Source organism: Sceloporus occidentalis, unplaced genomic scaffold, assembly GCF_023333645.1.
Source record: "Sceloporus occidentalis isolate IW3139 unplaced genomic scaffold, rSceOcc1.0.p SCAF_2, whole genome shotgun sequence".
Taxonomy (NCBI): domain Eukaryota; kingdom Metazoa; phylum Chordata; class Lepidosauria; order Squamata; family Phrynosomatidae; genus Sceloporus; species Sceloporus occidentalis.
This window is the reverse complement of record NW_028316982.1, coordinates 64370336-64395857: the sequence shown is the minus strand read 5'-3', so window position 1 is coordinate 64395857 and position 25522 is coordinate 64370336. Positions and strand designations below refer to the sequence as shown.

Here is a 25522-nt window from a genome sequence, read left to right as displayed (position 1 = left end):
ACCTTCACAGCAGCAACCAAGCAGATGGCTGAGCAGTGACCAAGAGGCCTCTTGCCCACACTGGTGTTTCCTGGAAGGGCAACGTAGGTGAGAGGCCTCTCAGTTGCTGGTCAGCCAGTTGCTTGGTTGCTGCTCCCTGAGTGAACAGCTACAAAAGGAGCAGTGACTGAGCATCTGCATGAGCAGCAACAAAGAAGCCTCTTGTCTGGGTCGGCCTTTGCTACAAAACCGGCATAAGCAAGAGGCTTCTCAGTCACTGCTCTTGCAGATGCTGAGTTGCTGCTCCCAGCATCACTGGGTGCAAAGGGAGCATCTGTCTACATTTGTTGTTTTGAATTTGCAGTAGAACATTATACCTAATATCAAGAAATATGCATGCAGGGGACACTAGGGTTGTCACCCAAGAGGAAAGGGGGCGGTAGCTGAAAAAAGTTTGGGGACCACTGTTATAGCAGCTGTTGGATAGGAACATCATTTGTCTGTACTTTTGTTCTCTTGGTAACTGAAAGCTAATCAAAGTGGTAATCTCATTCACAGGAGTCGGTCCACAAGCCATCAGCTGCTGATCTATGGCACTAACATAATACTGGCCCCTGGTAAACTAGGGAAAAAATGCTAATTTAGCACATCAGATAGGTTGGAAAACTCTGACCTAAAGGACAGAGACCAGCAGTAATAAAGTCTTCTCAGTTGCTACTCAATTGGTTTGGAATATCCATAAAGTGTTAATTAGACTCCTTCACTCCTGGCACTTCAGAAGGATTTAATTATTCTTTTTTGTTCTGCTTTTGGCACCAATCCTACCATGTGTTGTTATTACAGCATTTATATTAATTTTTAATCTGCAATGTTAAGATAAGTCTGGATGCATCGTAACTTTTTGGGAAGAAAACATTTAACGTTCATTTTAAAACTATACGTATATAAAACTAAATGTGTTACTTTAAAGTTATAGTTATACATATAAACTTTTTTATCTCTGAGAATTAATGCTATAGATATGGGAGATTTTAAAATGGTGCTACCATATAAACAATTCTTTCTTGGTTTTACTCAACAAATCAAAACTTTTATGACAATGTTAACCTCTCGCTCCCATCTCTCTCCCCATCCCAGTGATAAATGTACTGTTCAAGACAAAGGTTGACCACCATAAGCATAGCCTAAGACAATGCAATAAAAACAAATCTCACTTAAATGGGATATTATTTTAAGAAGTTATACATGTTGTCACACAAGAAGATGTACATCATATCAAGTGATTTAGAATCAATTATGTCAGATGAAGCTACAAGAACTAATAAACAGAACAGGAAAAAAAGAGTAGAAAAAACTGAAAGTCAGATTGCCTGACAGTGATGAGGTTTTATGAAAAACTCGTCATTAGGTTTTCAAGGAAGCATATTACAGTTATATAGTAGGTCAAGCAATCCAAAAAGATCTACCTATGAAGAATGAGTGAACAAAACAGACAGGTGACTACATCTATCTCTGCAAACTTTCATGTGCCTTATACTACAGATCAGCCATACCAAGGTTTTGGAACCCCTTTCCAAAATTTATAAGGCTTCTGGTTTGTTATATGCTCTTTAAAAAAAAGCCTTTCAGTTTTTCATCTTTTAAATTTTTTTGTCACTGCTGCCTGTTTGTTATCTGCCACTAATGTGGTGCTTTAGTGTTTTTGCTATAAATTGTAAAGGCTATTTTAAAATGTTAATTTACAGAAGGCTTGTTTTTGGCCATCTCTTAAAAGGAAAGGCAGACCACAATAGTTTTAAAATAAATTAATAAAAATACTTTTGCACACCAAAAAGCAACTTTTTGGGGAGGGATATTTGCCAATCTATAAATATCAAAATTTGTGGGTTGTTTTTTAAAGGCTGAGATTTTTCTGGAAATAAATTGCAAATTCTAGAATGTGAAATCTTTAAGAGGCAGAGTACAGAAAACTAAGCTAAACTCATAGGAGAAGGTTTAATCTTCATGCATAGTGGCTGAATTTAAAAGGAATTATCCAAGGGCTGAATCTCTTTTGATGCAAGAGTTCAGTACCTTTTGTGTTGAATGAATGGGCAGGATATGACAGGCCAACCCCATTCCCACCCCTGGCAGTTACCTAGTCCAGTGAGGCAGTGGGCAGGTGTTCAGATACAAGCCCACTACTGCACCATGGAGCCCCCACCACTGTTACCATTCTACTTGCAGGACCATGCTGTGGTCTGTGAGGGTAGAAACAGGACACCTGGCTTCATTCACATGGCCGGGTACCCTCTTTCAACATCACAGGCCGCAGCCAAGGCCTGCAAATAGAACAGCAGCAGCAGGTTAGGGGGACACATGGCTGTTTGGTGTACCAGCTGTCACTGCAGAGTTTCTGGCAAACTCTTCCACATAGAAACCAATCTAAGAGGTGGCTGAGCTGGGGTTGGGCAGGATCTGCCCATTCCCATCCCAGGACGGTTGGCCTCCATCATTTAAAAAGGACGATGCCAGGCCAGTGGGGGAAATGGGCTTTTTGGCCATGCAAATAGTACCTTAGATAGTTCTTTTGAAGGTCAGACCAAAACACAGAACAGATTCACTAGCATGCTGAAATGAAACCCAAAAATCCACCCAGAAAAATCAAGAACTAAAAGGGACATCTAGAAAGAAAGAAAGAAAGAAAGCATTCACTGCGTCTACAACAAGCTCTCTCTTACCTTCTGTGTGAGATCACTAGCTTCATTGATATAGCGGTCTCTCTCCTTCTCCAGCTGATAAATAATCTTCCTCTGTTTAAGAGCCTCCTCCTTATAATTCTGAATTTCTTCTTCTAGGTTCTTCTTTGACTGTTCATGGAGCTTAACAAGGTTCATCTGTTTTTGAGTGACACTAGCAGCCTTCAGCAAGTTCTACAAAAATATGATTTGATTAGTACTCTTGTAAAATGAGCAGACACACAAAATCAAAATTAATAGTATATAGCTGTCTTTTTTTAACAAAAGAAAGGCAGCCATGGGAGGCTGCAGTTGGGAATAGAGGAACAGCAGAGGATAGGGGGTGCTTTATTCTTTTGCCTCCAGCTGATTTTCCACACAAAATCTCCCCAGATGTTTTTTCTATAAAATCCCACATATCCAACTCAATCCCCCACTCTTGACTACAGATTTTTACATCTATAAAAGGAGTCTACATATAGAGAAATTTTGAGAGATTGTGTAATGTTTGATTCTCACTGCATCAAGAAGAAAGATTCTCTAAAGACAGGGGAATGAAAACACATTGGGATATAAAGTTAGATTTCTGAATAATCCTTAAATGGATCAACATGAATTTCTGGTTCTCAGTTGCTTAACAATAGGAAAAACTAAATGACTCTATTCAGCTAAATGTGTGAAATGACCCTCCACTCTGTTCAGTTCTGGAAATAAAAAAAAGTTCCAGTTTAGTATTCTTTAATTCTAGTTGAATGTCTTTTTTGCAAAGGTCTGGTTGGTGCCTTAAGATGCAATCTATGTTTACTAGATAGTCATTTACTATTAACAGAAGTAGGTAACTGCTAAATATGAATGACAAGGGATGTAACCAGGGACACAATTGTGCTGGATAAATTCCCTTGAAATTAATGAAATATAACACCCCCAACCTTTTACAGAACTTAGCAATACACCAGATAAGAACTCTTGTGCACAAAAGAGATATCTGTCAGAGAGAGATTTTGCTTTCTCAGCATGGCTTGCATGATATAATTCATCATCCACCCCATTCTTGGCTGTACATCAGAAGTCAAAATACAATTCCCAAGCTGAAGAGAAAGCAAGATGACAAACTTATTTCTGGTCAGGCGTGGTACTGTAAGAAAGGAGTTATGAACTATGTTAGAAGTTCAAGGTCTGATAGAAATTATTTCTTACACTTGATTAGCTTTTGACCTGTTTTGTTGAAATGATTTGCCAGGCTTTATTGAAATGATTTATTTATTTATTCACTAGTAAAAGTGAAATGCCGTGGTCCCACACCCTGGTGCTTCTTCTTTTCTCTTTCTGCCTGAATACCTATCTTTTTCTTTCTTGTTGGTTTTTCTCTTCATGCACCCTGGTGCTTATTCAGACTTTCCCTCTGCTCTTTCTCCTTCCAGGCAGCAGCACCTTGTCTCTTGCATAAATGTCTAAAGAGTTTGGAGGCCAGGAGAAGGAAGCACCACATCAAGCTGCATACGGGTCCTCTAGGGAAATGAATGCCCCAAGCTAGTCTGCAACTTCATCTCTAAGGCTGCATCCATCTGGCAGAAATAATCTGGTTTGACACCACTTTAACTGTCATGACTCAATGCTATGCAATTCTACACTTCCCAGAATTCCATAGCATTGAGCCATGCCAACCAGATTATTTGTGCTGTGCAGATGCAGCCTAAGGAAGCTCTCTTTGTTTGTGCTCTCTCTCTCTCTCTCTCTCTCTCTCTCTCTTTCTCCAGCTATTTTTCCTCTCCTGCCCTGCCTCACCCTGTTTTTTTTTACACAGTTCTTTCCTGCTCTCCACTATAGTTTGAAGATTTTGAGGCCCATGCAGCCATTAATTAGTGCAATTCATGCTACAGAGCAACTTTTATTAACTAAAATAAGTAAGTTTTAAAAACAGAACAATTCCAAGATGTCCATGCCAAATTTCAAATGTCCAAGTTTCATTGTAGAGCTACAGCAGAGACAGACAAATGGACACATAATCTCTTCAAATTAAACTATGAGGTTTGGGGAACCACTGCAGGATCTGGAGAAACTTTGGGACGCTAGATAGGGTGATATTCACTATGTCCAAAAAAGCTGCTTTAATGGTCCAAATAAAATATTTAATAAACACCAAATGCAACAGTTTAAACCACCTATAAATCAATTATATTTCTTTCAAGTTATTAAAGATTGTACTCCTCACTGAAGAGATCTCGTTTATGCCAAATTTTATAGAACTACCTCAGTTTCATATAGGACAATTTGTTTGTTTATTTATTATTAATAGAGAATGCAACATTCCTTAATTATATAAACACTCATGAGGTTTCTAGTAAGGGGCTGTAATATTATAGTTTCATTCCATTTCATTTAACCAGCATTACAATGCCTAAAGATCTGTTTGATCCTGTATCAATTCTGCCAACAAGCTTCAACAAAAATAAATGAATCCTTCCATATTATGGGGCAAATACCTATCAGTTTTCTACTGAATTGGCAGACAATTCTGCATATTTTTAGATCACCTGCCATGTTTGTAGAGCAAAACTGATAATTATATTCAAGCTGTTTCTTCATGCTTTAATATCCCTCCCAGGACCCTAGAGAATTTACATAATGAAACAAAAATACTAAAGACTCTAAGTAGTTTGGGTTACATGAAAAGGGATAAAATCAGTTCTTCACAGTCAAATGTATACCCTTACCTTGTTCAATATGTCCCTTTCTCTCACAAGCTCATCTATAGCTTTCTTATCAATCTCTACTTGCTTTTTGGAAGCTTCCAGCTCTAAAATAAATATAAGAAAAGATTTTAAACTAGGTTCAGACAGCATAACCAGGTCAAAGCAAGGAATTATGAAACTTTTTTTATATCCTCAGTTAATTGAATACAAAACACATCATCCCACATGAATAACAAGAAATAGAGCTTGCAACAAAATGTTGCAGTGTTTAAATGCTCACTGTTGAGCATGACGTACACATATTCAAGAGTCTATACCCCCAACCTACCTGATCCTCCATTTTATTCATATATAATCATCAGTCAAGCATCCCATGCCCATTGAACATGCTCAGTCCTCATTTTTTTTCCAGGGAAGGAAGATTCCCTGAGATTTTTTTTAAAGTCCTATTTTTATTTTTGCAATGCCTCTCTCTTCTGCCATTTTGGCCACATAAGTAAGAACCATGATTTAGAAATTCTATTGATATGTCCAAGTAAAACCTGTGCCAATATTGCAGTGTGGAATGAATGCACCTGTTCAATCAGCCTTACTGAATACTTCATTCTTCCTCAGGCGCAATTCTCTACATCCCTACTTCAAACTGTCAGTGAGCACTGCAATATGAGTGAGCATCCTCAATACTCAGTGGGATGTTTTGAGTTATTTCCCACTTTCTTTCTATTTTTAGTACTTCTCCAAACTATGTGTTTCCCCAAGTCTACTAAAACCTCTGTCTTATGTGTGGGTTGTGCAACAAAAGCCACAGACTGAACATAAGAAATAGAGGCAATGATGACATATGTTGGACTGTAAATGATGACAGATAAATATGGAAATATAGGCAGGGACTGGAATTGAGAAATGTATTCAATCAATTTATAAGGTTCTCTTCAAACAAACACACTCAAGCCACATATTTGTTTTGTAATATGGACCTCTCAAACTAGTCTTGCGTGAGGAGCAATCAAACAAGTTTTATTTCAAGGACCCAAAACACATGGGCCAAATAAGGCTGCTTCAAGCTACTTTGAGGGCATGGTGTTCATATGACACACGCTCCCAAGGAAACCTGAAGCCACATCAAGGCCACGCTCTGGGCCAAACTGACTCCCAAAAAGGAGTCAGTTTGGATCAACTCCTGGCCTGTGCAGCCTGGGACTGCAGCAGCAGTGTGCTTTGGGAGTGGGCTGTGCGGTAGCCACAGTCCTGGCCCGATCGTGGTTGGAGCAGCCAGCGACTGCTCCTTCATAAACATCTGCTTCACCCCTATGTGGCACAACACTACAAAACATTCTGATAGTGTAGCATACTAGTGGCATACATAATTAAACAAAGGAATCACAAAACAATGTGAGGAGCAATTCTTCTGAAGAACCAGTTAAATTGGCTACACTAAACTGTATTAGCTATAAAAGCTGTCAGACTGCACCAGCTATGAGTCTGTTAAACTTGTGGCAACAGAGCCAAAAAGTGGTTTGAGTATTGGACTACAACTGTAGAGACCAGGGTTCGATTCCCAACTTGGCCATGAAAGATAAGTCACATATTCTCAGCCTCAGAGGAAGACAAAGGCAAACCTCCTCTGAACAAAACCTGCCAAGAAAACCTCATGATAGGGTCTCCTTAGGGTCGCCATAAGTCAGAAACAACTTGAAGGCAAACAACAACAACCAACACTAAACTAGTCCTCAGAACTGAGCTTTGAACTTACAACGCTCTGACTGAAATGCCAATTCACTGAAAAAAACAGGCATGCTCTCAGAACAGTCAGAATTAGAAATACTCTCTGAAATGATTATTATGACTATGCTGAATTAAGTGTCTTGGAAATGTATGTAAATGCGTATATGAGATGTGCTATTTTCTACCAAATCCTCAAATTTCTAGCATTACAGAGAGTGAGTCACTGAAAACCATACGTATCTAGAACTCTTATATTTGCTATGTTCACACTCGCATGATAACAAAAAGGTCTGTTCCTTTCCATGGATGCACCAATTCTATTTCTAAATGCTCAATTGAAGTTTGACGTTGCTGCAATGATAGAAATTCAAGGAGTGAAGAAAAATGTTGGGGGGGGGGGCAGAATCCCTATGGGGGGATTTCCCCCCCATCTGTACATTCCTGTAACCACCCCACTTTTGTGATTGGTGAGTCTCAGTCATTTTCAGCACTTTCAAGTGACCCTAGGGAACAGAAAAGTTTCAGAACAAAAAGAATTTTCCAAGAAACAATTATCTTACCTTTTTCAAGCCCATTTATCTGGTTTTTAAGAGTATCCCTTTCATGTTCTGCCTGTGTTTTGTGCTCTTCTACAACACGTAATTTGCGCTGCATAACCTCTCTCATTTTGGTAAGCTTTGCAATCTCTTGACGCATCTGAGAAACCTCATCTTCTCGTAACTAGGGGAAATAAGGAATAGGGATGAGGACACAACAAAAACATATCAACTCCTTTCCTCACTCAGATTTCATGTACTGTATCAGGTAAAATAAAAGAATAATAGCAATTGTTATTTCTAATTGTAAAATACAATTTCAAGCATATGCAGAAGCTGTACGGTTTGGCAGAGTGCCAGTTATATTTCCATCCTCTTTGTCTCCCCAGTCTTATTTTCATTCCCTTTGTACAAATAAACTTATTGGTACTGAGAAACTATTGGTCATTACAGCTGGCTGACATTTACTGAAAGACAACTAAGGTGGCTATCTTCTTCCACAATAGGGGTGACCGACTGTGGAAGATTGGGTGGCTGCATTACCCCCCCCCCCCCCAAATTATAGATTAATTGCTTATAACATATAATTACTTCTTTTCCCATCCTGACGAATGGAAGAGATACAGGGATGGCGGTGGAGGATAATGTGAAAAGGAAAAGTGAATAAAAAGACAGATCTGCAGCTAGTTAGTAGTACACAATATTCAAGACAAACAGCTATGTTAAGCAATTGCAACAGAAACCACCACTTCCTTTGACCTCTTACAATGCAAGCCTATGCACCGGTATTTGTTTTTGTTGTGTGCCTTCAAGTCATTTCTGACTTATGGCAACCCTAAGATGAAACTATCATAGGGTTTTCTTGACAAAATGCATTCAGAAGAGGTTTGCCTTTGGCCTTTCTCTGAGGCTGAGAGAATGTGATGGTCACTGAGTGGGTTTCCATGGCTGGGCAGGAATTCAAATCCCGATCTCCAGAATCACGCTGGCTCTCTCTATATATAGAGACCTGGAATTAAGTTTCACTGAACTCATGGGATTTACATCTCAGTAGATACTCATAACATCACAACGTAAAGACTAATAAAGTGTGGTCCAACCTTTTTACTACAAGTCTATCATGTATTTCATGAAATTCATGAAGCAGACTTTACTGCCAAAACTTCAGCCTTTTAGACTAATTTGTTAGCCAACCTCAAGCAAAATTATCTGGTTTTGCAAGAACCTAGACCTATATACTACATCAGAATGAGATAAACCCTTTCTTATAAATCCAATAATTTATTTTTATTTTTTTAACCAGCCCAGCCCCTTAAAGCAGAATATTTCATTAGCAAATAACTTACTCTATTTAACAGAATGAACTGTACTCAATAAACTCAATAAACTATTTGTTTCTCATCTTCTTTAACTTAAGGCTTCCTGTACTCCTTGAACAGAGAAGGTTAGATACAATAAATGAACAATGGCAATATCTTAAGTTTGCAAAGTGACTTTCATCTTATGGATAGATTGATCTACCTTTTAATAGACAGGCAGCTCTAGGATGTAACAAAAGGTATGGAAAAACAACAATTTACAGAACAGACAGAGGATGGTAACTGAAAGAGTAGCTTTTTTGTGGAAAACACCACGTGTGAAAAGAGTTATGTTATCATTTCCCATAAGTATATAGTCAGAGCCAAACAACATATGTCATTAAATATTAATGAATGCAATTAATACGCATTTTGTTGCATAAACAGCAGCCCTTGGGAGAGATTTAACTCTTATTCTTGCTTTCACAAAAATACCTGAAAGCAGTTGTTACTTGTTTCATGGGAAGTTTCCACTAGTGCGAAAAGATCAAACATTCAAATATTTGAAATGTCAAACTCCTATATATAAATCAATAATTATAAGCAGCAATAAACAACAATACTGTTTCTGAACCTGGGTTATATTTTATGTCACTTTCAACTTACTCTCAGCTCTGTGGTCTTCTGCTGATTTTCTTGTGTGAGTTGTTCAACAGTCAAGGTGTGCTGTTCATTCTCTTGTTGGAGCTTGGCATTTTTTGCTATACATTGGTCTAGATCCTTTGAGACTCTTTCATTCACGATCTATGAGATTGTCACACAAAGCAGAAGATTTGTTTGTAATCAGATTACTGAACTGACTCAGAAAACCCAGTAGCAACTCAATATTTTCCAACTTTTCTTCACATACTGTTCTGATTATCATAGTAACATTATATTTTAATATCTGTTTGTGATTTGGCATTTACAGTGGACATCAATGCTTCCTGTAATCACTGCAAATCAGCAGGAGCACCAAATGGCTTTAATCAGGAGCAGTAAGAAGGTGCTATGAATTTCACTAAATAATAAGGAACAATTTGTAAAATAAGTGTTCAGTGGCAGAAGGGTCTCAAGTTTATTTCCTAGTATATTCACCTAAAGGATCCCAGGCAGTAGAGAATTTACTATTACAAGGTATGGTGATGGCTACCAACAGAGATGGCTTTAAAAGAGGATTAGACAAATATCTAGAATATAAGGCTATCAATGACCATCACTACTCTATAGCATGCTTCTAAGCCAACTGCTTAGAAACAACACTAGGAGTGATCTTTATCTCTTGTTTGTGGATGTTGCATAGCAGGGCTAGCCCATCTGCCTCAAGTGACAGATAATAATAATAATAATAATAATAATAATAATAATAATAAATTTATTTCTATACCGCTATTCCTCAATGATCACAGCGGTATACAAGATATATAAAAACAATATAAAACGACAAAACCCCCTCCAACCCCCCACATATACAATATAAAAACAGTTAAAACATCATAAAAACCCCAATACACATAGCTGACAAGAGAAAATGCATATGTACAATGCTAGAAGGGGAGAAGGATCACAAAAGAACTCATGGGGGAAAAGCCTGGTGAAAAAGGAAGGTCTTCAGAGTCCTTTTAAAAGCATCAAGGGACGTGGCTGTACGAAGCTCGTCGGGCAAGGTGTTCCAGAGTTGAGGGGCTGAAATGGAGAATGCCCTCCGAGTTACACTATAGCGTGTGTCTGGAATTCTTAGAAGATGTTTCCCGCCCGACCTGAGAGTGCGGGGCGGATTGTATGGGGAGAGGCGGTCCTCCAAGTACCCTGGGCCCAAGCCATTTAGGGCTTTATAGGTTATAACCAACACCTTGTATTGCGCTCGGAAGTGAATGGGCAGCCAATGAAGATCTTTCAAAACAGGTGTTATATGGCTGGCCCTGGGACATCCAGTGATCAGTCTGGCTGCCATATTCTGCACTAATTGAAGCTTCCGAGTTTGGTACAAGGGTTGCCCCATGTAAAGTGTGTTACAGAAATCCAACCGAGAGGTTACCAGAGCGTGTACCATGGTTTCAAGGTCCCCCCGGCCCAGGTAGGGTCGCAGCTGGCGTATCAGCCAAAGCTGATAACAGGTGCTCCTGACCGTCGCATCCACCTGAGATGTAAAGTGGAGCGACGAGTCCAGAAGCACCCCCAGACTGCGAACAGAGTCCTTCACAGGGAGCGTGACCCCATTCAGGACAGGTGGAAAAATTTCCTTCCCCGGGCCAGGAGAGCCTATCACCAGTACTTCCGTTTTCTCTGGATTCAAACTGAGTCTGTTTTCCCTCATCCAGCCCATTACCGACTCCAGACAGGCATTTAGAGGAGAGATGCCATCCCTAGTCACTGCATCAGTCGGAGACACAGAGAAACATATTTGGGTGTCATCAGCGTACTGATAACACCGCGCCCCGTGTCTCCGGATGATCTCTCCCAGCGGCTTCATGTAAATGCTGAATAGCATGGGGGACAAGATCGCTCCCTGAGGGACCCCAGATGTAAGGGCCCTCTTATCGGAGCAACAGTCCCCCAGCTCCACCATCTGGAATCTACCCGAGAGGTAGGAACGGAACCACTGCAAAGCAGTGCCCCCGATACCCAACTCCCTCAGGCGATCCAGAAGGATACCATGGTCGATGGTATCGAAGGCCGCTGAGATGTCCAAAAGCACTGACATGCTCCCCCTGTCCATGCCCAGACAGAGATCATCGACTAAGGCGACCATGGCAGTCTCAACTCCATCAGATCAAGTGGCGCAATACAGCCCTAGGGGAGCCAGGCTGTAAAATGGCAGGTTCTGCAACATACAGGGCTAACCAGACAGGCAATCTCCCAGGGGAACCTGTCTACAATGCTTGGCTCTGAGGAAGGACCCTTCAGAGCTAAGCATTTATGAAGACATTTGTACCTGAACACCTTCTGTGGCCAGTGCTGTTTTCCACAGAAGGCAGGTGCCACCAAGATTGAGACAACTAAAGGAGGCAAGATAGGTACCAGGAAGGGAAAAGAGGTAAAGAGGCAAGTGTGTAACTGGGCAAAGAAGGGATAGAGTCAGATGAGAGAGAAGGGGAACGAGGGGAATGAAGGGAGGGGGAAAAGGGAGAAAAGTGGATGGATAGGCAAGGCTAGTACGGAGGGAGGGAGAAGCAGCACTTTGACAACTGAGGTAGCAGCAGTTCCCATCTCAAGCAGTAGGAAAGCTCAGATTGCTGCTGTCTCACAGGAATCTCATTGGCCCCCGTGGAAACCAGGAGGCTGGACATAAACAGATCATTGGCCTGATCACACATTGCTCTTAAATTTCTTGTGCTTTCTGGGTCTAAGATACTGTTATTTCTTCCACCTGTAGTCCATCTTCAGTCAGAGGAACAAGGAAATCAAGATTGATATTGTCATCATTGTTATTACTACAGAATTTACATGTTTGTTTACTCATGTTCGCTGGGCAGTTTTCAAAGAGTGTTAAACTAAATACTAATTTGAAACAGTTTCTTAAAAAAATTAAAATGCAGCATAAAACCTTGTTTTGTATCAGAGAAAAATAAAATTGCTTAGCAGCTCAAATGATCAACACAAAATATACCTAAAACACAGTTGCAAAAGGCTGGTCTTCACCTTGTGCTGGAAAGTTGACAGAGAAGACACCAGACAAACCTTTCCAGTATTCTATTTTGCCTAACATATCTTCAAATGAAGAAGTTATTATTATACATGAGGGGGGGATTGGGATAGTGAAGCATCACTGTACAATAAAACTGATAAAATCACTATGAACAGTACAGTACATTTTGGAAGCAGATCAGCATATAAGTATAGCCAAATTAGCAGTATTCCATGACTGCAAGGAACTACATTACAAATGGCTCCCAGATACCACCCAGAATGTGTAAACAGATCCTCACACTGGTTAAAAAAAAGGCTACATCAGGCTGAATGTTGTCCACCAAAACAACCAAGTTTTCCTTTTAAATGTGTAAATACATTTCACTTGTGATTGATTTTGCCAAAGCCTTCTACTAAAGCAGGGGTAGGCAACCTGCGGCCCGCGGGCCGGATGCGACCCGGCGAGGCCTTGGGACCGGCCCCAGCCCGGTCCTGCCGCCGATTGTCACCGGGGCCTTTGGCCTCTCGTGCGCAGGGGCAAGGGGGGAAATTGTCTATAGACGCCTCAGAAACATGCATTTATATTAACATTTTTTTAAAAATCAGCAAATTTTTTTGCGTGTCCTCCACTTTTTAAAAAAAAGTGTCCACCATTTGAAAATGTTGTCCTACATTTGTCCCGGTTTATTTATTTATTTAATTTTTTAAAAAAATTATTTAATTATTTATTTTTTGGCTTCGGCCCCCCAGTTGTCTGAGGGACAGCAACCCGGCCCCTGGCTCAAAAAGGTTGCCTACCCCTGTACTAAAGTAACTACTTGCTTCATCCAGGGACTGGTGAGAATAAAATACTCAAGGGTGGGTTACAGACCACCCATTTGGGGCGGGCTGTACCCGCCCCTTCCTCCAGTGTATCGGGGCCTCAGTGGTCAGAATGGCAGCCACTGAGGCCCCGATCCACCGCTTTTCAGGCTGCGGGGAAGCAGCAAAACGCCGCTTCCCCGCAGCCTGAAAAGGGGTGTCCCTGGGGCTTCAAGCCCCAAGGACACCCCGCGGCAGCGGGGAGAAGGAGAAAGGGGCCGCTTGGCCCCTTTCTCCATTGCTTTGCTGGGCGCAGCCGTCTGAAGGCTGTGCCCAGCGAAGCAAAGCGGCGCCGCAAACCAAGAGCTCCTTCCTGGTCCGCGAAAAGGGCGCACTAAGCGCCCTGGCGCGGACCGACGACGTCACATCCGCACCGGCCCGTATAGAGGCGGCACAGTCGTGACGTCGTCATGGCGGCCCCCATGTGGAAGGGGAGCCGCCATTTTGTACAGACTCAGTCCGTACTTTCATGGCGGTGTATAACCCGCCAAAATTTGCATGACATATACAATTCTAAAAAGAACTTTGCTACATGAAGAATTGCTGTACAATTATCAAAGCTCTTTTGCTGTTTACTAAAATTGCTTCTGAGGGCTTTGCAGTATTGGGGGAAATGGACCAAAAAGACAAACAAACTCAGAAGACAAATTTAATGCCTAGCCAGAAAAGTGCTAAGGGCCATTCCCACTGGATTATAAAGCGAATTAAGAATCAGATTATAGGGACATCGTTCCCATTTGAATTTGCATCCGATCCTTATTTGGTTGATTTCTCTAGCGAAAACCTGAATCATCATTGGATAACCCAGGTTATACTGATACCACTTTTCAAGCGGTTCTTTTTGCAGCTGTGGTGTCGGATCCAGGGCAAATTAATGGGAACGACAGGGTGTCCGAATCAGTATTTTAGAAGGGGAGGAGCAATGTTCAAAGGACTGCCCCAGGGGTGTCACCAGCTTTGTTCTCTTTCCTGACCATCCCTGCATCTTTTCCCCCTGTTCCCGTAGCCTTTCCATAGTGGTGCAGGAAGCAGGGTAAGGTGATTGCGTGTGTAGACAAATTTATTTTTTAAAAAAATATTAAGCTTTCGATCGCCTAGGCGCTCTGTCGGGTGTCCGAACATAGCAAATTGCTACACTGACCTCCAAACACAGTAAGCACATTATGCCCCCCTGCAACTCCCCCCCTCCGCTCGATGTGTGAGGAGACCCACTGAACACCATTTTTATTTAATAATAATAATAATTTTTATTTTTATTTCCTTTTTGCTTTTTGGGAATGGGGAAGAAAAATAGCCCATGTCAAAATGCATTGAAGAAATTGGCATCACTGTGATGTCTAATCGCCTAAGTGCTTGATTGACAGCTTTAAAAAAAACGGTTCCAAAAAGGCATTGGGAACAGGGAACAAAAAAGTCCACATCAAAATACAATGGAGAAATATCAATGGGCACGAGAACATGGGTCAAGAAAAACTGAGTCCATTTGCTCCCTTTTGTAATGGGAACGATGGATGTGATGCGAATATGACTCGGATACTCGAGCCAAGCCAGACTCACAGTGAGATTCGTCAGTTTATATGCCCAGTGGGAATGGGGCCTAAGAAAAGTGTTTTGTTTTTTTAAATCAACTTTATTCTCGTAAGACCAATTTCTGGTTAAAGTCCTTTAGCAGCATTTTTTATTACCTAAGCTCACAACAAAAATGAGTAAGAAAATACTGCTGCCTAGTTTTCTATTTACCTGCAAACTTCAATATTTATCATGGGTTTCTTGGTTTCTGGTACCAAGTTATGAAAAACAATGGTGAAAAACAATAGTCTTGTGAGCCATAGCAACAAGATATGAACACTGTCAGAAGCGTGAGTCAGTTCATATGATTGTACAAGTCTGAGGAGGTTGCTGACCCCATGCCACAAATGTCAGTTTATGCTGATTTAAGCTTCATCAGCCTACATGTGATCAGTCATGTGCAAGCTTCTCACACAGAGTAAACTTAGCTTTTAGCAACAGCAATAGCACTTACATTTCTATATCACTTTATAGTGCTGAGCACACTCTAAGCTGTTTACAATGTGTAAGCCAATTGCCCCCAACAAGCTGGGTACTCATTTTACCAACCTAGGAAAGGATGGAAGGCTGAATCAACCTCGAGCCCTGCAAGATCAAACTCATGACATTTTGGCTGCAGTGCCAGCATTTAAGCACTATGCCACCATGGCTTTTGCCATGATAAATGTGGCATTATTGATTATCCATTTAAACTAGGGAGTAGCATTCACAGAACCTGTTTAGCATAAGCAGATAAAATGGTTAGAAGCAGTTTCACCCACACAGCAGCTGTTACAGCTGGACTGACTTCAAAGAGGGCTGTAATCCGTCCTTTTTCACCTCCCATCTGAAAAAAAGGTGCTGAGAAATGAAGAAGATGGTGCAAAAGGACAAAGAAGCTGAGAGAACACTTTCTTCAATACACTTATAAAGCACTTTAGCATTTTGCTCCTAAAATCGAAAGTCATCCAGACAAAATGAGAAGGGGCAGGAGGGTGTGTAGACATACCAGTTTACATCATCACAAGTGACATCCACAAATAATATCAGGGCGAGCGGGGAATCTTTTTATAGGAACAAAGTATTTTGGAAAATGGGGAGAAATAGTACAAAACATCAGAAAAAAGAAATAGTAACTACAACAAACAATACCACTGTGTTCCCACACATGTGACCCATCTGTAAGACCCCTTGTCTCTGTTCTTTCAGAGGAAACTGCTATAATGCCAGTAATTTCCCTCAATATTACATCTGTAGTCTCAAATTAACAAAGGAAACTCTTTCTTTTGCAGTTTGCATCTGATTTTGATCTCAAAGCTTATACATGCATGTTCTTGAGACAAATTGTTTAAGACCCTACAATAATACCTTTTGCTCTTTGAGAAGTTGTTCAAGCTTCAGGAGCTCCTCTTTGGTCCTATTCATGCCCTGCTGCATTGTCTTTATATCACTTGCTTTATTGTCCAATTCCATCTGAAGCTGTTTCAGTTCTCTCTCCATTTTGTCTTTTCTTCGAGCATCCCGTGAAGCTTCATTCTGACGCATCTGGATTTCCTGTTGGAGCTGTATTAGCCACAAAATGAAAAATGACAAAACTCCATTTGTCTTTTAGTCCATGGCATCAGTAGGCATATGCTCATTTGACAGATGTTTTCAAATTCTTTTACAATGGATATTTTATATGCTGAACTCAGGGGTTACCTGTTCTCTGGTAGGTTCTCTGGTTCTCTATCACTTGATTTTCTCTTCCATTCCTTGTGTGAAATCTTGACTTTATCCCTATATTCCCTTTATCTCTCACTAGACTTGCATATCTGTGGACAGTATTCTGTCTATTTCTCCTACACTTTAAGGAAAACATATTAATACAGTGCACCTGCATTTTATACTGGTGCGCCATGTGCATCTTTCAGCATACGTTGAAAGACATGCCAGAAAAGCCCCTTGCACACTCCGGAAGACGTAATGAGGCATGCGCCCAGGGGATTCAGCATACGCTGATTTCCCCTTACGCAGAGAGATCCAGAACAGATCCCCGCGTAAGGGGAGGGCCCACTGTAGTAGAACTGATGTTGTTTAATAATGAGTCTGATTAAAATCTTAGTTAATTTGTTAGGAATGATCAATTAAGAGTTTTCATCAGACTCTTATTAAACAACACCAGTTCTACAATTAGTGCATTTTCCTACCATTTCCTTTTTCTCCCTTTTGCTATGGACATACCCAAAAAAGACCTTTTTGTTGTTCTTAACCTCTCCAGAAAGCTTGAGCTCTTTCTGTGCTTTTGCTTTTTGACCCCTACATGTACTAGCTATTTGTTTGAATTCCTCCTTGGTTATTTCCCCTTTTTTCCATTTCTTATACATGCCTCATTTAAAACTTAGTTCAGTTGAAAGTTCCTTAGTTATCCATCTTGGTTTCTTGAGACACCTCCCATTTTTCCTCCTCACTGGAACTGTTTTAAATTGTGTCTTCAGTATTTCCCTTTTGAGAAACTCCCATCCATCCTGAACTCCCTTTCTCTTTTAGTATTCCTGACCATGGGATCACCCTCAGTATTTTCCTAAGTTTACTGAAATCAGCTCTCCTAAAATCTAGAATGCGTGTCTGACTATGCTGGCTTCTCCTTTCCACTGTATAACAAACTCCAAGAGAACATGGTCACTGCCACCTAAGGTTCCCACCACTTGCACCCCACTAACCAGTTCATCCCTGTTGGTTAGGATCAGATCTAAAATAGCAGATCCTCTTGTTGCCTCTTCCACTTTTTGGACAATGAAATTGTCTTCCAGGCAAGTGAGGAATTTGCTAGACCTTGAGGTTTTGGCTGAGTTTGATTTCCAGCAAATATCAGGATAATTGAAGTCCCCCATCACTACTACACCCCTCCTTTCTGAGTGTGTGGTCATCTGTTCTAGAAAGGCATCATCCAATTCCTCCGTCTGACTTGGGGGGTCTGTACTAAACTCCCACAATAACATCCTTGTTATTTCTCTCCCCTTTATCCAGATGCTCTCCACCTGCTTTCCAGGATTTAAGTCCTGGATCTCTTCACATAATAGACAGCCCTGACATATAATGCTTCTCCTCCTTCTTTCCTATTTCTCTTTAAAATGTTATACCCCTCTATTACTACATTCCAATCATGAGACTCATCCCACCAGGTTTCAGTGATACCTATTATATCATATTTGCTTTGTTGTGCTAGGAGTTCAAGTTCATCTTGCTTGTTTCCCATGCTCTCTGCACTAGTGTAGAGATATCTAAGACCATGTGTTCTCTTCCCTATTCCAATAACATTGTGTTAGTGTGACTACTGAAATAGGGATGCTTATATTTGCACCACTTCTATTTCAAATAATTAACCCAACCCTAAAAGAGGCTAATACAAAGAGGATGTGAAAGGATGAGAAAGATTACACAGATGAAGAAGTGGTAGATATAACAGCTATATGATCATTAAACAGTTGCTATTCAAGGTGGTGATTGCTGTATCAGTGCTTGCTACAAAGCATAGCAAGTTTTCTGGAAAGAAAGAAGCAGGCGTAGACAATGGGCCTGTTTCTGTCACAAAGGGGGGAGGGGGAGACCTTGCCAAGTCCCCCAAATTAGACAGCATAAGAAGCCCTGCATTATACAACATAAGGAAGATAAAGGCTCCAAATTAGTAATTGCACTAATTAGCTTTTCTAATAATAGTTGGTGTGGGAGGGAGATGAGGAACATTAGAATGATGCAGTGGAAACCTAAACGGTATAGAGTCACTCAGTTACAGATGTAGATAGATGGAAGTGGTCATGAATTAAAGCAAAAGGGAAAAAAATCAATAATAAAATAGATATTCTGGTCCATGCCAATTTGACAAAGTGGAGAAAGGTCCTATAAAGACCTAACTATTCATACACACAAATATATCCGATGGAGGGGATTAATGCTTCTAATGATGCCCTGTTGTTGATGATCTCCCACTAAGGTGCCTGGAAAAAAGTTTGGGAAAGATACAGCAAGTGACATCCACAGAAATTAATTACAAGAGTTGTGAAATCTTCTAGCAACAATGACAGCAGCTTAGGGAGTTTCACAGACCTGAGCAATGGTGGATTCTGCCTCGAATTTTGTCTTTTCTGCCTCTTGCTGTTGATCTGACATATTTGTTACATTTTCACGTAACTTTACAACTTCCGCCAATAGCTGGTCCCGTTCTTTTGTTACTTCCTCCTTAAACTTTAGCAATTCCCTCATGCTGAAAGGAAGAAAATTCTTATCAACAGTGTTCTCAGCATGAAGCATTATGTAGAAAACAGCAGTTAAAGATAACTGGCTTGCAAGTGACTCTTTCCATTGGCCCAGAAAAGCTATCAATTAAATTACATGTCTATTGCAGTTATGAAAAACACTCCCATTGTGGCAGAACTATAACCACTTAATAGTACAGTGGGCCCTTGCTTTACGCGGGGGATCCGTTCCGGACACACACACACCCCGCATAAAGCAAATAACGCAAAAGCTTGAGCCCCATTATAACCAATGGGGGTCATGCTTGCCACACGGCCGCGCACACACCCCATGGCCACACACACGATTTCGTGAGCCTCATTGGATATAATGGGGCTCGTGCTTGTCACGTGGCAATGCGCATGCGCAGGGTACACACGCATTTCCCAGGTGGCTTCAGCGTATGCTGAAACCCCCCTATAAGGAGCCCACATGTGGCGCGGGCTCACTGTATAAATAACTGGTTGTTGTAATATGATCAGTGAGCATGCTGTAGAGCATGATGGTTAAAGTTGTAATAATATTGGGAAATCTGTGTTTAAATCAGAAAGTATAGAAAACAATAAAATCTGCTCAGTATAAATAACTCAACAGAATTTATTATTTTGTATCGTTCCTGATTTAAACAAAGATTTCCCAATATTATTATAACTTTAATCATCATGCCCTATAGCATGCTCACTGATCATATTATATACCACTATATCTTCCAATGTACATCTGTTCTTGTTGATTCGTTTCAGAAGCAGAGCCAAGGTTAGCTAACACTTGAAATGAGAGACCACTAGATAATACAGGTAAGGCTAGGAAAGAATCTTGCCTGAAACCCTGGAGAGCCAGTCTGGGTTGACGACACTGATGTATACAAACTCAGGGTCTGATTGAGTATAAGGCACCTTATTATTCCCCTACTTATTCATGTCCTTACTACTTTCTCATAGGCCTCAAGGCAAGTCCCTCCTTTTTTTAGTAGTTGGGCATAGGTAACCTATGGCATAAGGATATTATACAATGTACAAATGACAATTCAGGATCTGAGGAACAAAATCAAATGTTTCTCTATCCAAATAAAGTCCACATGCACAAAATTAGCATGAAGATGCTAACAGAGGTTCTCCTTAAAAAGAAAAAAAAAGTGTGTATGGAGGACATTCTCCATTACATTAGTCCACATTCTGTACCTACCTTCTCAAATGCCTACAATTTTATCACATCAGATTTACTGGTGACATAGAGCATTCTGTTTATCATTTACTCTGGGTGTACTAAAACCTAGCTGTTTAAACATTAATCTAAGTCACAGTTGAGTAGACTTTTGTTAATAATCCTTTATAAGATATTATTTGTATTAATTAAAAAATAACCTCAATAAGGATGAGATAACCATTTCTCACAAACTTGTCCAGATCCAACTCACTTATGTTCTTGACCCAATGATAAGCCAGATCCTTGCTCCACTAATTTAGTCAAGTTCAAGATTTCTTCTTTAAGAGACATGATTGTTTCCTTTGCTTTCTGTTCTTTCTCATAAGCTGCATCTACCATTTTCCAGGCCTTTTCAATCTCCTATGAATAAGAGAAAATACATTACTTTTAACCGGCTTTCCTTTAGGTTTAGTTTCATCATTCTTCTATTCCAGTACTCACTTTTGTTTGGTCAGCAGTACCACTCATATGTCAGTTTATCCATATCTAGAAATCTGAAAATTCTTTTTTGTAGTTTTACCATTTTGCACTTTCAAAACCCCCTTTACTGTTCAGCTATATAAATATTGCTTAAAACATAGTAAAATAAATGATCAAACATTCCCACATAATTGCCCAAAGTTTTTTTATCCTACAACCCTGCTTTTCACTTTAAAAGGCTGAGTTGCACTCATATTGTTCTGACCACAAGACTTTTATATTCAAAAGAGATTAAATGTGGAAAGAAGAGCCGTGTCCCTTATATATTTATCAGAAAATCTGCCCAAGTTAGCAACACTCTTTACATTTCTGTTCTTGTTGTTGTGTGCCTTCAGGTGGTTTCCAACTTGTGTGCCTTCAAGTGGTATCCAATAGTATGCCAACCCCATAGTAACGGCTCTCTTACAGCAGCTTCCCAGAGTCTCACAGTCTGGATTTGAGGGAAAGCCTGTCAAGGTACTTTCAATCTTACTTTTCTTTGGCTTTCCAGTGGAAGAATTGGTAGGATGTTGTTCATCATCTGTCTCTAGTCCATGTTGTATCAAAGTCTGAGGCCATTTGTCCTCTGTACCCAGACCTCTTCCTTGTGCACAACCCTCTTATTGGTTTCTTGTTTACTGGTATCCCAATGTCCAGCTTGTGATGACTTATGTTATCATCAGCCAAGCCTGGGGGCTCTAGTTTAGGTCTGGGGCATACTGTAGCTTCACAGATCAAGGCAATTAGCAAATAGAGGTCTTCAGCATTTATGTCATATATCTGCCCAGGTTTAGTGATTGCCCTCTAACATGTGTTTATTATAGTTACAGCTCTCTGTTGGAAGAACATCTTGACCTACCAGCACAGTACTATATGCTGGGCCAGAAGGTACATTCCCTCCTATAGAGAGAGACCAGATCTCATCTTAAAGATCATATCCAAATTACATGACTAGGACACAGAGGAATAATGTGAGACACTCCCCTTTCTTTGATTTTTTTTGCTGAGTTGGATGGCCCACTAGACACTTTGATCATACAGTTGGGGGAGAACAACTTGGCTACATGGAAAAATCTGGATTTGGTGCTGGTAGAATTGGACAGTTTGGACAGATGCATCCTGCAAGTCTGGTCAGACCTGCTGGAGCATCAACATTGGAGAGGGATTGCCTGCCTGGAGAAAACTGATGTGGCGAGACACATAGTCACCAAAGTGACTGACTGACAGAGGATTCAGAAAGCAGACATTATGTTCTACTTGGAGGACTTGTACTGTCCTGATGGGGTGTACTTTTCTATACAGGATCTATCAGGAACCCTGGTTATAGGCATAGCAGCTTTAGATTAGTGGAAAGAGGGCCTCATACCTTCTCTAGTGACATGGGGCAAGACATAATGGGAGAGAGCAGGCTGTGCAAACCTTTCATTCTTTCGTTAAGGGGTCGCATTTGAGGGACTTTGGAGGTTCAATAAGACAGGGGTCAGATGACAGCAAAACTACATAGCAACCATGCACCTGTATGCGTTCCACTGCTGTCACCCTGAAGAAGCCCCTCAGCCAGCAGGCTGGGCTGGCTGGGTCTATCAGATGACAGGCAGGTTATCCAGTTCCTTCACCTCAACACTATACAGTTGTAAACTGTGGCCTTTTGTTCTCCAACCTGTGAACATTTGTAGCTCTTAATGCCCAGGGCAGTTTCTCGATACTTGTCCAAAATCTGAATTTTATTTTCAAGTAACATTATCAGTTGTATCAAGGATCAGCATTGGTCAGAAAAACAGATGAAGGTTAATAGGATATTTTATAGAAATTGGAGTTAAGGGATATCCTTAAACACTGCAGCTCTAAAACAAGCTGCACCAATGTGTTCCATAAAACAGTCCCACAGAATCCCTTTTCTTTTTAAACCTGGCAACCCAATGTAGTGCTGTCACAATAGTTTTACAAAGATTACTGTGAGTCTTTTCATCGGCCTAATCAAGAGGTCAAATCAGTTAGCCTTAAACTTACAATACTGCTTGGATATTTATTCCCAGAGGCACTCTAATGGCACCACTGGAATATTTTGTACACAATGATTGCTGAGCTCAACTCCATAGTGCTCCCTCTCTCATTGACACAGTTAATGGAATCTGTACATTCAGATGAAGGACAACATATTAATACCCAAATGGGGTTTTGTTTTTATCACTGACTTTGGCTGGAGCATGACTGTGCACATTATTAAAGCATCCTGTTGTTTGTTCCATTTCATTTTTACATTTTTAAAAACATAAGGCTGCTCTTTTTTAAAACAGAATAGGACAAAGAATGATTAGTCTAACTTGAGTATCCTTTTTCCAAAATGCTTGGGACCGAAAGAGTTCCATATTTTTTTTATTTTTTCAGATTTTGGAATACCTGTATTTACATATACATAATAAGACATACTGAGGTTGGAGAGGGACTGAGGATTCCCACCATTTCACAGATCCTTGCATCTCTATCCAGCTGCGTCAGTCTCCCAAATACAGTACATGTATTTACTACGCTACTTGTGTTGTAGCTCAAAAATATTTGGACTTTGGAGTACTTCAGGTTTCAGAATTCTGGTTAAGGGATACTCAACATGTATCATAAGTTGTACTTTGAAACAATCCACATGTGATTAATTGAAGATACAAAAGAGAGAGGGTAAAACCTGTTAAAATTACAAAATGTCTGAACTTTTAATTTTGTGATAAGCCCTTAATTAAATATCTAATTAATCTGTATTTTTACGAACTTAGTAGCCATTTCAAACTATAAGACTGGCATACTGTGAACGTTGGTTGAATGGCTCTGTGTAGTTGAACATACAGAGTAGTGACTACTCAAGCCACATTTCCTATGCAGTATTTTAACTTACTATTGGCATAGTTTTTTGTGTTTTTTTCAGGCTATGTGGCCATGTTCGAGAAGAGTTTCTTCCTGACGTTTCGCCAGCATCTACTATTGGCATCTTTGCTGCAAATAACCATGTTGTAAATTTGTCCAAAGTTGATAGTCTGATACAAGACTGTAATAAAGAACTGCATACAGTAATTGTTTTAGCACATACCCAATTCTGCTTCCGTTCATTTGACCCACATTCTGAAAATTCTTATTTGGTTCTGTGAACTAACCTCATTTAGAGCATTTCCAGAAAAGAGTTATAGATTAAGATATAATATTTCAACAGCAATTCTGTTAGGTATTTTGTGAGTTCAGTCTTTATGTTATTATTCACCTACTTATAGGCCCATTAAAACAGCCCACAACCACAAAAGTTAAGGAATTTCACAACATCATAACTTTTAAAAAGGAAATAAAATGAATAAAGCAATGTAGTTGAGATATAAAAACTCTACAGGCAAATACCCAGTATATAACATGAACCCCTGGCACAAAAAGTACCTTACGCAATCCTAATCACCCGGCAAATGAACAGGGCCCAACTAAAAGTAGACTAGATGTACAGGTGGCACCATAGCCTATTAGAAGGGCCCTTCATTATGCCCCTGAGCCATGGTTGAATGGCATAAAGGGCAAAGACTTCATAGGTGAGGTTTGGAGTTCTGACACATTCAAGCTAACTGGTTTAATACATATTCAGTTATCAACTAATTTTTATTTTGTTCAGTCTTTCCAATAACTTATGCCTGGTTTCTGCTGATCATCACCCATGCTTGCTGCCTTTAGCAGGGGGTGTCTGGTGGGTCCCCTTAATGTTCACTATGTTATTATTAGCTGTTTTGTTTGTTTCATTTAGACAATGAGACTCAAACACCATCATTGTTCACAATGTTTCTTGCCATGTAATTATGGTGATTATATTAAACATTCAGAGCTCAACTAGTAGTTTCAAGGGCATCTCACAGTCCAAATTAAACAATTATCACTATCTGAACAGTCCGAGAAGGAACAAAAAAAGTGGATTAGGCACTACTTTCAAACACCACCACCACCACCACCACCACCACCACCTCATGCTAACCAGGGCAACAAGTAAAAAGGTTTGGGCAGCTTTACTGAGGCTGAAACTTCAATTTTCTTTTATTCCTTCCTCCATCTCTATTCAGTCCACTGGGTGTTGATTAGTTATACCAGCCTCATATCTCTGAAGAACTAGCAGATCTCTGCCGAAACAGCTTTCCATAGTCATTATCAAATATCTGATGCATATGGCATGAATGGCACCAAATTGTGTCACCATCAGCCTCAAGCAGCAAAATATTAGGTTTCAAGCAATAAAATGTCAGTAAAAGGACCATTATTGTAACATTACTGAAGATGCAGGGTTCTTCAAGCTTGTACTGGAGCCAAAGAAGCTATTCCTGCAGGACTGATATACAGAGGTCATGATGGAAATGGTCTTAACACAAATTACAAATTATGCATCAGAATGAGAATTCTCATTTGCAGGAGATTCAGATGCATTTTCCTAAACTACACATTTGATATGGAGAAGTTCTTTCCTTCTAACATCTGCGCATTTTGTACTGATAAAATCTCACTTTCTAACATCAGCAAAGATATTTGATACCAGAAATATAATT

At 40.2% G+C, this 25522-nt stretch overlaps 1 protein-coding gene across 4 annotated transcripts in view; it reads right to left on the bottom strand.

The window, feature by feature from the left end:
* CFAP58 (cilia and flagella associated protein 58) overlaps positions 1 to 25522 on the bottom strand; it is a 119419-nt gene that overhangs the window by 86133 nt on the left and 7764 nt on the right. For 3 of the 4 annotated variants that reach the window (XM_089509844.1, XM_089509843.1, XM_089509847.1), the window contains exons 3-9: positions 20719 to 20867; positions 19113 to 19269; positions 16395 to 16589; positions 9615 to 9752; positions 7675 to 7834; positions 5411 to 5493; positions 2700 to 2891 (exon numbers count right to left, since the gene is read on the bottom strand). In XM_089509844.1, coding sequence (XP_089365970.1) covers positions 2700 to 2891; positions 5411 to 5493; positions 7675 to 7834; positions 9615 to 9752; positions 16395 to 16589; positions 19113 to 19269; positions 20719 to 20867 — 1074 coding nt within the window. Of the gene's footprint in view, positions 1 to 2699; positions 2892 to 5410; positions 5494 to 7674; positions 7835 to 9614; positions 9753 to 16394; positions 16590 to 19112; positions 19270 to 20718; positions 20868 to 23853; positions 24115 to 25522 lie in introns of those variants that run through there. The other variant, XM_089509846.1, reaches the window with a different exon arrangement.